The 12,580-nt window shown below is 58.1% G+C and overlaps 1 protein-coding gene across 2 annotated transcripts in view; it reads left to right on the top strand.

Annotated features, from left to right (window-relative positions):
* The window catches only part of GRK5 (G protein-coupled receptor kinase 5), a 185,386-nt gene extending 173,217 nt beyond the window's left edge, over positions 1-12,169 (top strand). For both annotated transcript variants that reach the window (XM_045569276.1, XM_045569277.1), the window contains 4 exons: positions 1,899-2,036; positions 4,879-5,016; positions 5,543-5,674; positions 7,704-12,169. In XM_045569276.1, coding sequence (XP_045425232.1) covers positions 1,899-2,036; positions 4,879-5,016; positions 5,543-5,674; positions 7,704-7,802 — 507 coding nt within the window. In that variant the 3' untranslated portion in view covers positions 7,803-12,169. The remainder of the gene's footprint in view (positions 1-1,898; positions 2,037-4,878; positions 5,017-5,542; positions 5,675-7,703) is intronic.
* Positions 12,170-12,580: the final 411 nt, after the last annotated feature.

Raw genomic sequence — 12,580 nt, 5'->3', positions numbered from 1 at the left:
TGGCTCATGCTGTAATGCCAGCACTCTGGGAGGCCAAGGTAGGAGGATCACTTGAGGCCAGGAGTTTGAGACCAGCTGGGCAACACCATCTTTAAAAAAATAAAAAGGAAAAGAAAATTAACACACACCTGTAGTCCCAGCTACTCAGGAGGCTGAGGCAGGAAGATTGCTTGAGCCCAGGAGTTTGAGGTTGCAGTGAGCTATGATCACACCACTGCATTACAGCCTAGGGGCCAGAGTAAGACCCTGTCTCAAAAAAAAAAAAAGGAAATTTCTCATAATAACCTGGGTTTTCTGGCTTCTCTTGAAAAAAGCAGAGGCCCAGGCCCTGGCTACCACTGCACCCGGCCACTCAACCCACCGCTCTCGCCCTTCTCGCCCTCGCTTGTGTGGCCCGCCTGGCCAGCCGCTGTGGGAGGACCTGGCCTCTTTGGGATTTCTTCGAACAGGGAGGAGCCTGGGCCGGGCAGAGACCAATTCCTTAAAACTTTGTCAAGTAGAGAAGCCCCAGAGAAGAGAAGCAGAGGTGTGAGCACCAGACCCTGACCCCCAGCCCAGAGTTGGCCTGTGAACTAAAGGGGGACATTTTGAGTCACTGAGCTCACGGCTTACTCTTTTCAAGGATGTGAGCTGGTGCTGGCCATGCTGCCACCTTTGATTCCTTTGTGCCGGCCTGCCTGCTCACTCTGCCCTTGGTCCCCAGCTGGCTGGCAAAGGGTCAGCAGGAAATGTGCACGGAATGAATGCGGGCGGAACATACCAGGGCATGGGCGAAAGATAGGACTGGCCTCCCTCCCCAGCGTGGCCGCTTCCCTGGATTCTAGTCTTGAAGCAAACACTTAGTCGACCCCTGCTGTGTGCAGGTGCAGTGCTCAGTGGGGCAGGGGAGAAGGGAGAAGCCGGAGGCTGGGGCTCTGGGAGTGCAGGGGAGGGGCCAAGGCCCTGCGGTCACCTGGCAGGCCAGGCCATGCACTGGGGTGCGGCCCTCCCGCCTGCATTCACACCTCATCCCTCCTTGCTCTGCAGCCTCTTCCTCACCCATTAACCTTCCTGCCTCTCCCCAACCATCCCTGGCTCCTCCTACCTCCAGATTAAAATCCCACCTCCTGACCTGGCCCTCAGGACCCTCCATCATCTCTCCCTGACCAATACCCTTGACCCTGACCCATCCCCACCCCCTCGTCCTTCTCTCCAACTCAAGCGTGTTTTGGGTGTTCCCCAAACACGCCCTGCAGTCCCTGCGCCTCTGCTTTTGCTGGTGCAGTTCCCCCACCTGCACACCTCCCCTCCCCCCCTGTGAAAGTGTATTTGTCTTGCAAGGCTCCGCTCAAATGCCCCCCCTGAAGCCTCCCCAGGCCCCCAGAGGGCAGCCAGTTCACACTCCCAGACCCCATGGTGTCGGATCTGTATTGCCCTGATGCGTCCCCTGGGCACGATCAGCGCCCCACAGCCTGAAACCTCTGGAGGGCAAGCGCCTGTCTGTGTTGGCACAGGGGTTTGCACCTCCGAGGGACAAGTCTGCAAGTTAGTTGAGGAAATGAGTGAGAGGGCGCTGCAGATACAGTCCTTTCCCTTTGCTGCTTACCCTGCGCAGAAGCAAACTTGAACGGTGCCAGCTATGCCCCAGGCACTAGGTATGCAGCCCTGGGAGAAGCAGACAAAATCCCTGCTCTCCCTGGGGGTGTGTGACCACAAATGCACACAACAGCGCAGAGGCAACCCTGACACCAGACCTCAGCAGGGTGGCTCAGACACTGCGGAGGCGGGACGTCTGGGGGGCTCAGGAACACACACGGGAAGGAAGATGAACACGGATCTTTCAAGCTCCTCTGCCCTCCCGGCCTCCGGGCAGGAGGAAGGCTCAGCGCCGGGCCTCACAGGGCTCTGTCTCCTCGCAGCTGCTCACCAAAGACGCGAAGCAGAGGCTGGGCTGCCAGGGGGAGGGGGCCGCTGCGGTCAAGAGACACCCCTTCTTCAGGAACATGAACTTCAAGCGCTTAGAAGCCGGGATGTTGGAGCCTCCCTTCGTTCCAGACGTGAGTAGCCTCCTCTCTCCCCAGCTGGCCCAGGCCTAGGGCCGCCCTCACGCAGAGTGTGGGGCACGTCACTGTCCTTGTGGGGACCAAAGAGTACTCACTGCCCCTTCCCGCCAGGCCAGCCCCTGCCCAAGCTGCAGGTGACCTTCATGCCCACAGTGCAGATGGGATGTGAGCCAGGAAGCCCCCTTCTGGCTGTCTGAGACTCGGGCGCCCACCCAAGCCTGGGGGCCCAAAAGACCCCTTCAAAGCTTAGGTTTCCTCACCTGTCCAACGAGGCCAGGGACGCCCACTCCCCTACCCTGCCCCAGAGATTGAGGGTGAAATGAGAACTGAATGCAGAGTGTTTTCAACAGCGCTGAGGGCCACCATGTTCAGTTCGGTTCACCTGGCACACACGGAGCACCTGCTGGGGATGCCAGGTTCTGGCTGGGGCACAGCAGGTGCAGTGGGCACAGCGATGAACGAGATGAGGCCCCTCCCCCAGCAGCCCAGATCACAGGGACCCCATGGTGTTGCATCTTCCCCACGGGGTCCCCAAGTCAATGCGTGAGGCAAGAGCCCAGCTAAGGTAGATGCCCCTGAAAGCCCCCTACGTGGTCTGTGAGACACAGGCTCAAGCTCGGGCTGAGGGAGCCAGGCCGGGCAGGGGCAGGGCTGGGAGAAGGAGCAGCGTGGAAGGAGGCGGCTCTGACAGGGCGACCAACGTCCCCATTTGCCCAGGACCGTACTGGTTTTAGTACGGAAAGTCCTATGTCCTGGGCAACCTGGATAGTTGGTCACCCTGGGTGTGACCCTGTTAGCCTTGACGTGCCAGAGCCCCTCACGGCACGCAGCTCGCCAGCTGGGTCAGTGTCCTCTCCCCGGTGCCACCCCTGTCCCTGGGCAGCTGAGGCCCATAGGCCAGCGGGCTGCTCCGTGTACCAGCGCGGTGCGTGGTGAGTGCAGGTTGCAGGCCCAGGGAGCCCCTGTGAGCTGGGGGCTTTGCCCCGGGGCGGCCTTCCCACGGCCTCCTGCCCCAGGCCCCACGCCGGCCTTGTGTGCCAAGGCCTTGTTGCCACCCCGGCCTCCTGCCCCAGGCCCCACACCGGCCTTGTTCCCACCCCGGCCTCCTGCCCCAGGCCCCACGCCGGCCTTGTTCCCACTCCGCAGCCAGGGCTGCCGCTGCAATCACAAACCACGGGAGTGCTATTGTTGAGTTAACCTTTTTCACGTCTATTGACTCTTTTTAAAATCAAAATAAATGTATTCTAAAAGGAACTATTCCAAGGAAATAATAGCCACGACAGGGTGGGTTTTGGTGTGCTAGGCAAACTTCTGTTCCTATGCAGATTTTGTAAATGCTTCCTTTTTTCTAATGTTCATTTGTGAACCACCCAGGGCCAGCTTCATGGGTTTGCCCGCTGTGGTCACCCCAGGCCCGAGCTGAGCTCAGTGTCCTGCTGTTGCCATCATGACATTCTGAATTTTGAATGTGGGGCCTTGCCTTTTCATTTTTGCACCGGGTCCTGTAAATGATGTGGCTGGTCCTGGTGCCTCCTGAGTGTGCCGAGCTCCACGGTGGTGCACACGCTGGGCTTTGGGAACTAGAGGGCGAGTCTCAGCTCCACAGGGAGACAGCTCCTCCCCCGCCCTGCTGCTGCCCACGCGCACCTGGGCCCAGGGGCTTGCTCTGCCGGGGACTGCCTCCTACTTATGCCGCAAGCAGGAGGCCACAGCACGCGGGACTGGAGAGCCCCAGAAAGTGCCGAGCCCTGAGACCAGTGCTAGAACCCTCCTGGCATGACTGCAGCCCACGCTGAGCCTGTGACTGATTCACAAACTTCAAATTAACCAAATGTCAGGAGACTGGAGGCAGCCCTGGTCCCTCTGCCCCCAACCTGGAGCCACCTCTTTAAAGTCATCATATCCAGACCCCCAGGCTCCCACATCCCCTGGGAAGCCTTCCCCCCCAACCTTGAACACCTGGAGGGCCGGGGCCAGCCAGGTTCATCTCTGCCCTGGCACAGAGCAGCCCCCAGTGCAGGCTGATGGACCAGGAGATAAAAAATGCTCCCACCTTAATAATAGCAGCTCACGGTCAGGCTTGGAAGCAAGCACTTAACAACAGCCCTGTGACCCAGATGCTTCTGTTATCCCCATGTGGCAGGTGGGGAAATGGGCCTTGAGGGAATATGATGTCCCCAAAGTTCCCGAGCACCCCAGCCGGGACTGCAGCCCAAGCGTGTCTGGCTGCAGAGCCTCGGAGCCAAACCACCACCCCTCGCTGCCCTCTCACGTGAGACGGGGCAGGTGCTGTTCCCGGGCCACCCCCCAGCCGCTGCACGCTCCTGTCGAGGCAGAGTCCCTTGCGGGTCCTTGCTCTGACCCCAGGTCCCCAGCATTCACTCTCTCTGTGGGGGAGGGGCCAGAGGGCCCACACTGAGGCCAGTGCAACCCCTTGTCTGACAGATGACTTTGGGAGCGTTGCCAGCTTCCTGGTTCTGTGGGCCTTAGGGTCAAGAATATCTAGCAGGGGAGTGGGGATGCCCGGAGGTGCCAAGAGTGGGGATTAGGGACAGAGGTGCCCCACCTCCCCCTTGGCCCAGCCTGGACAGAGACCTGGGGTGACCTGCGCTATGTGTGCAGGAGGGGTGGCAGGGAGGAGCTCCGGACGGGGCATCCAGGCACCCCCAGCTCTTGCTGCACCCCGGCCAGCGTCCCCTTGGCAGACCTGCGAGGGGTAGTACAGCTCCTGGGGAAGACACTTCTCTGCTCCCCCATCAAAACCCCAAGGCCTGGCCCGGGGACGCCGGAGCCACGGGCAGGACCCATGTGTGACCGAGCCCTGTGCCCCTCTCAGCCCCGGGCCGTGTACTGTAAGGACGTGCTGGACATCGAGCAGTTCTCCACCGTGAAGGGCGTCAACCTGGACCACACGGATGACGACTTCTACTCCAAGTTCTCCACGGGCTCCGTGTCCATCCCGTGGCAAAACGAGGTGAGCAGCGCGGTCACTTGCTCTGCTCTGAGGCGCAGGGAGCAGTCAGCCCCTCAGATGCTGCTGAGGGGGACGAGGACAGCAGAGGAGCTGTCACTCAGGCTGCAGGGCAGTCCCACGTGGCCTGGGCGAGGGCGGGTCAGGGCTGGAGTGGCCCGGGAGGGAAAAGGGATTGAGACAGAGACGCCTGTAGAGGTGACTCCGTAGAGGTTTGGCTGGGAAACGAAGACGAAAATGGGCGGTTGCCGGAGCCCCAAGAGGCTGGGTTGGGAGAGGTCAGAGCTGCTTAGAACAAGACAGGGAGGGTGGGGTGACGGGGGCGGCAGGATGTGGGTTTGGTGGCAGGGAGACAAGTGCACCCCTCAGGCGGCTTCTGTTTTCCCGGTGAGGCTGCGGCAAGGCCGTCAGCGCGGCAGGGGCTGTGCCCACCACGGGAGCCACCGGGCAGGGGCGGGCGGGGAGCTCCGGGGAGGGTGGGCCCCGTCCAGCCCCGGTGACGGACCGCGTTTCTGCACGACCTCTCCAGATGGTAGAAACAGAATGCTTTAAGGAGCTGAATGTATTTGGACCTAACGGTACCCTCTCGCCAGACCTGAACAGGAGTCGCCCTCCAGAGCCGCCAAAGAAAGGGCTGCTGCAGAGAATCTTCAAGCGCCAGGTGAGAAACGGCACCGGGCCGGTCCTGGCCTCAGCGCGGGACCCCTGGCCCGCTCCCATGGCAGCAGGGTGACCCGCGGTAGAGACCAGAGCTGCAGGATTCTGCTTACATGGGGGGCTCGTAGCAGCCTGGAAGGGACAACCAACATGTCCAAAGCCCCCTGACACCCACCGTGGCTGAGGGGATCCCCGGGGCGGGGGCAGCAGCCCAGGGTTTACCCCCCACCAGCGTTTCTCACTTCGACATCATTGGCATTTGGGGCCAGTTAATCCTTTGCGGTGGTGGCGGTTGGTGGGGGGCGGGACACCCACATGTCCCTCATCCCTCAGTTGTGACAGCCAAAAATGCCTTCAGACGTTACCAAATGTCCCTCAGGGGGCAAAATCAGCCCAGGCTGAGAATCACTGTCCTGTGTGGCCCTTGTAAAGACCCCTGTGTGTGGATAAGGATTCAGCATCACAAAGAACAGGGAGCGCAGGTGTTTTGGAGAGGCACCTGCAGGACCCGCAGAGGCTCGTGGCTCCTGGGGTGCCCCAGGCATGGTTGCTGCGCCCTTCGGCTGGCAGCCAGGGCACTTTGCCCGTCTTCCTGGCGCTTGTCCTGGAGTAATGGCTAGTGTGAACCAAATGGAAGAAATGCCCTGGAGGGGCCCGGAGCGACCACTGATCCCCGCCCCACCTCACCACCATGAAGGCGGCCACAGTAGCGCCCCCTCTTGGCCTGGCCCTTCGGGAAGCCACAGCCCAGTGTCCCACCTGGAGCCTGGGAGGCTCCCACCTGGTTCCTCACCTGCCTCTCCCCCGAAGAGAGGCAGCCCCTCTCCCCAGGGGGATGAAGAGGAGGCAGGCACAGCTCTGGCCCCCAGAATCTTGGCTTCCTCCCTCTGGTAACAGGGACGAGGGCAGCTGTGTACGGAGCTCCACTGTGGACCAGGCGCTTTTCAAAGGCTTCTCCTATTTAATCTGCGCAAAACCCTGGGCTTTCATCCAGCACTTCATTCGATTACCCAGTATGCACCGAGCACCTCCGTGTGCCGGGCTGCTGCCTCAGCACTGGGAGGCACCTCTGCCCCGGGGCCTCCTGGCCAAGTGTGAGCACCAGCACGTGCTGTCGCTGCCCCATTTCACAGGTGAGGAAACCGAGGCTGAGAGAGGTGAAGGAGCTTGCCCAGGGCCCACATCTGGTGAGCCCTTGTGAGGGCCAAACAGGTCGGACACATGGAGAAAAAATGCAGATTGAGGCCTCTGAGTTTGGTTTTGTCTAAAAACTCCATGTATGTTTCCCATCCTGTTCCATAATATGCTCATGTTTGAATGACATAAAAATATAACGTTTAAGTGCATCAAGTAAAATTGAAGGTCTAGAAAGAGTGACTTCTCCCCACCCCCTCGTGACTGGGCCCCCAGAACCAGGCTGGGCCCTGGAAAGAGACCTTGCTGTGTAATCTCACGAACCCCGGTTCAAATCCAGCCCTGGCACTTCTTGGTCATGTGCCGACTTATCCAGCCACTCTCAGCCTCAGTTTGCCCACCTGAAACATCAAGATAGAAATACTGACTGCCCAGAGTCGTGAAGAGAACAGTAAGCTGGGGGACAGTGGCCCTTTGCATGGTGCCCGGCACTGGCCCTGCAAAGCAGATGCTCCTGTCCCTGCCCTGCTCCTGCCTGCAACTTGCAGGGCCCAGTGTGGGAGTGGGAGTGCCGGGGGAGGGCCAGGCAGCGAGGACAGCAGCCAGCCTTTCCCGGGGCCAGGCACTTGCTAGCGCCCTTTGCAGTCACGGCCTCATTTCACTCTCCCAACAACCCTGGGAAGAAGCTGCCCTTATCCCACATTGCAGGTGAGGAAACAGATTAAATGACACCTGTGGTCACTCGGCCAGGAAGTGGGTTCCAGCCCCGCCAGGCTCACTCCAGGCCTGCAGGCTGAGCCAGCGTGGGTACTGCAGGGGGGGGCCGCCTCCCCCTGATTTGGGGTTCTATTAATTCTTAACTTCCCTCCACTCCCCTTTCTCCCCGTCCCCAACTCCAGCACCAGAACAATTCCAAGAGTTCGCCCAGCTCCAAGACCAGTTTTAACCACCACATAAATTCAAACCACGTCAGCTCGAACTCCACGGGCAGCAGCTAGTTCCCGCTCTGGCCTGGCGTCCCGTCCGCGGCGGAACCGGCCCGGACCCTCCTGCTCAGCAGCGGAGCCGGCGGAGCTTCCGCTCTGGCCGGGCGGCCGGGGGAGCCCTCCAGGAGCCGAGGAAGGAGGCCGTCCACCTGTCGACGTAGAACCTCGAGGTTTCTCAAAGAAATTTCCACTCAGGTCTGTTTTCCGAGGCGGCCCCAGCCGGGGTGGACTGGATTTGTCCGTGTCGAACATTGCAATAGAAGTCCAATCGGATCTGACAACTTGCACGTATTTTAATAGCGTCCTAACTAGAACTGAATTTTGTCTTTATTATTTTTAAAGAAAAGTTTTGTAAATTTCTCTATTGTCTCAGTTTACATTTTGTATATTTGTATTTAAATGAAAGTTCGACTTTGAGGGTGTATATTTTCTGTGCAGCCACTGTTAAGCCATGTGTTTTAAGACATTTTAGCGGGGAGGGGTTTACAAAAAAAAAAAATGTGACTCAAGACTTCCAGAGCCTCAAATGAGAAAACGTTTTTATTAAATGTAGAAAATGATTCACAGTTCACTTTAAAGGATTGGTTCTATTTACCTACATCCATCTCTATAACCTTCTCACATTGGAATCACCATCCTGTTGGCTGTAACCATCTGAATTAAATGCTGGAGACACACTTGGGACTCCCCCCACCCCTGCCCCAGCCAGAATGTCCTCTGTTGGGGCCCATGGTGTCACCGGGGTATGCCCTTCTCCTTAAGGGGTGCACCACGGTTGCTTCTGCCTCTGCCTCCCCTTCTGGAAGGCAGCTGGTACTCAGAGAGGGACATTCGCACCCTGGTGGGCCCTGGGCCTCTTTCTTTCTCAGTGGGTCCTGGCTGCTAAGCCAGTAGTTTGCAACAGACTTGCCTTTGGGGATTTTTGTTTTATTTTTAATGGAATAGTAGTGATCATAAGGATTACTCATGGAGCCGCGACTGTCCCAAACCCTTAGGGCCCATGGAAGCAGCAGGAAGCAAGAGTCAGTGGGCTCGTCCTGAATGACCACATTTGTGTCTGTAGAGGGGGCAGGGGAGCTCGCCCAGGGACCCCGGCATGTTCTCAAAGTGGTCACAGGGTCTCGAGACCTTCACGGGCCCCACCAGTTTGCTGGGCCATGTGGCATGGGTGAGGTGGTCTGTCCAGGCAGACAGGACGCCCGAGGCGGGCTGGGCCACCAAAAAACCTCAAGACAAACTCATTATCTCTTCCTGGGAGAGCTGGGCTGGAGGCGAGATCTAACTGGCGTCTCAGACTAGCCCTGAGAGGACTTGGTGTCTTTGCCGGACCACGGCCCTCTGAAGGCAGTCCCCGGGCCCTCATAGCATGACTGTCTAGCCCCAGGGAGCTGCTGGCCACCCCCTGCCACCTCCATGAAGTGACAAGGAGCAAATCTGCCCTCCCCTCCCCTCCAGGGCAGGGTGGGTGGTGAGTCGCACTGGCTGGGTCCCTGGCATCTAATCCTGCCTCACAACTGGTCTCAGCCGCCCCGCAGCTGCCAGCGTTTCTCGCGGTGTGGGCCCTGCACTACCTGCATTGGTGCCTTCCGCTAAAATGCAGATTCCCAGGCTCCACCCCCCACCTACAGAATGGGCGTCTCTGGGAGCAGGGCCTAGGAACATGCATCGTTAAAAAGCTCCCCGGATCATGCCGATGACCCTGGAGCGGGAGAACCACTGCGGTGGGCCACCAGCGGGGCTTCGTGTGTGATTGTCCTGAACACACTTCTCTAGGTGGTGCAGCAGCTCTCGGGGAAGAGTCGTGAGCACGCCAGCTCCATGTCCCACTTTCCGTGCCCTGCCCCAGACTGCCCGGTCCTGGGGCATGCTGCTACAAAGGGGCCTGCCCTTTGGGACTGATCATTTTGAGGTCATTTAACAAACAAATGGGGGAAAGGAAATAGTCGGGCTTCCCTCAGACCTTTTTAATGTGCAGTATTATTTTCTTCAAGACCAGCCCTTGTCTGCTGCTTCCATTACCTTTGCTGGGCTGATACAAAACAATTGCAGCCATATTCAGGTTCTGCCAAGGAAGTGGGAAGCTCTTTGAACAGTGTTTTAAGATCCTCAAGTTCTTGCGGATCTTTCTTGATGAAAAGAAGGACCATCATCCTAGGACGGTCGCCAGCCTAAGCACCCCCACCCCAGCCTCCTGTCCTGTAGGTTCATCCCTTTGCTCCATCCACAGCAACTCAGTCCTTGCCGAATGGATCGGAGTGAGATGCCATCTCTTTTTATGCCTCAAAGCCAACGCACTGTCCATTTGCAGTGGAGAATCCCAAAGGAGCAAGAAAGAAAACATACGTGTGGCTGCCGTGTTCCTACGTCACGTGCGCTCCAATGATACCAACACGCAGGCCTTGCCTTGCACGGACTCTGATGATCGCCTGAGTCTTCCTTCCTGTTCACCGCCTGTCCCCGAGTGCCCGGAGACAGGGACAGAGTCACTTGGCCTGTGAAATCCTCCTGTTCCTTTTGGCCCATCCACTGCCTGCAGTGAGAGAAGGGAAGTCTTTAGAACAGTGCCTGAAAATCCGCCCTTCTCCCCACCTTCTCCTACGACAACCTTGGTTCCCAGAGCTACATTTTTTAAAAGATGTTTTTAAATTAAAAAGGAACAACCCCCCTGCCGCCCATCCGCCTGTCCAGGAGAAGGCATATTTGGACCACGAGTGGATCTAACTCCCTTTAATGCATTTGAGCTCTTCGCAGAAGAGCCTTTCCTGCTCCAAGAGTGACATTTTTCTCACCATACGTTCACTGACTTCGTGCCTTCGAGGTGAGACGTCGGGTCTCTCAGAAGCGTCTCTGCTTCCACTTTTGAGGAGACGAGCTGCTGTCCCCGATGGACAGGGGTGGTCTCTGCCACGGGTGGCAGAGTGTTTCTCGAGGCCCTCGGGGGCCCCCAGACTGTTGCCTGGAATATCGAGAAGAGCCAGCCCTCGCTGCGTGGAGGGTGTGTCCCCATCCCACATCAATTCATTCTGGAATCCTTGGCCAGGAATATCGTTGTTTAAACCCGGAGGCCCGACGGCTGCTCGCTTGCACAGCGGCTAAGCGTGGCTCTGTCTTGAGCGGCCACCGGAGGGTTTGCTTGTTTCCTGAAGTGCGCTGCTTGTCTTGGAGGGGTGGGTGGCAGGGAGGCCTGGCCTGCTCCGCAGACACCACGGTGTGGCCTGGGTTATGTGCACGTCAGCAGGCAGCCGCTGGGACAAAGGTTGGCCCTGAGCTCTGGGGACACACGCGTGGGCACCACCGTCGCACTGAAAGCACAAGTAGAATGCAGCTGCCTGCCCTGGAGCCCAGGTGAGCCCTGAGGATGCTGGAATTTTCCATGCCTCTCCGTGGAGCCAGCCCCACTGTTGACATCCCGCTTGTCTCCCACACCCTGTCCTTTCCCGAAAGGCTCAGGACATCGGTTCCCGTTTCCCACCGACTTTCTCACTGAGCTGCTGACCTCAAAGTGGAGGGGGCGTCCCGGCCTTGCCAAAGGCAATGGCGGATTCTCAGACGAGCAGAAATGTCCGGGAGGGGGAGGAAACGCCCGTCTGGGTGGCATTCGGCTCTCCGCTTGGTTTCCTCGTGTGCTCGCACATCCAGCTGAATGCTCGTACGCTTCCGAGGGCAACCTCTGCGGGTTGTCCCCTGTTTCCATAACCTGACACTCTGAGAAAGGGTCTTCTAACATTGTAACCCTTGCTATGGAAAGGTAGTGAGTATGAAAGCTTTGTGCATTGGGAAGTGGCATAGCTGAGCGAGTCAGGACCAGCAGAGAGCTCAAACCTTCCTGGTCACAACAGACCACATGGGGAAGCCTCGTCCCCCAAGGCACCTTCTGCACCTATCGTCACAACCAGCCACCCAGCAGTTGAAGCCCAGACGTGTGTAGGTCAGACCCTGCCCAGGCACAGAGTGTCTCATCTGGCCTAAATTTAAAGGTTCATGCTGGGGACAGCGATTGAAAACATTTAGAAGGCCGGCTGTCCCTGGGAGGGAAAGACACTTCCCCAAGAGAAGCTAGGTGTCTTTCCCTGTCCACTGAGAAGTCATTTTTGTAACAGACCCAAAGCAAGCGTTCTCAGTTAGAGGAGTTTAGTGGTTGTTGAAACAATAATAATCATTCTAGCATCCAGAGGCTTCTATTTTTTTTTTTTTTTCAGGGAGATTTTAACATTGGTGAATGGAAACAGCTCCACTTTGGAGGCCATTCCTGAAGGTAGCGGCTTTTGTCCTCCTGCTGCTCTGACTCTGTGTGTCCGTCTAACATGTCACAATGCTGCTGGACCTAGATCAAACCACTGTTTTTGTCTTTTAAAGAGAAATAAATCCCTTAATGAAAACCGGCATTGCATTTCTTTGCTGAGCTGTTGTTCTGTTTCTTCCGCATGTGACAGTTGCCCCCAAGATGTCTGTCCCTGCCACTGTGGCCTCAGGCTGATGGTTCTGCCCCACCCAAACTCGGCCCCCCCCACAGACCACCCCCTGAACTGCCCACAGGGGGCCCAGCTCCAGTGCGCAGGGCCTAAGGACAACACCTGAATTCTCACCAGGCCATCAGCTTCTGATGCCAAACCCAGCAGATGGCTCCAGAAGTGCTCCAGCCACTTGGCACCAAGTAGGAGCAGGGTGACAAGGGCCCAGGCAATGCCAGTGCCATGATGCCAGACCAGGCATTGCACCTCCCACCTGGCCAGTGTGACGCACGAGGGGGAGGCTCTGCAGAGAGGGCTCTTCTGCCCGTTCAGCCTTCT

This window comes from Lemur catta, chromosome 14, assembly GCF_020740605.2.
Source record: "Lemur catta isolate mLemCat1 chromosome 14, mLemCat1.pri, whole genome shotgun sequence".
Classification (NCBI taxonomy): domain Eukaryota; kingdom Metazoa; phylum Chordata; class Mammalia; order Primates; family Lemuridae; genus Lemur; species Lemur catta.
This window is presented reverse-complemented; position numbering and strand designations above follow the sequence as displayed.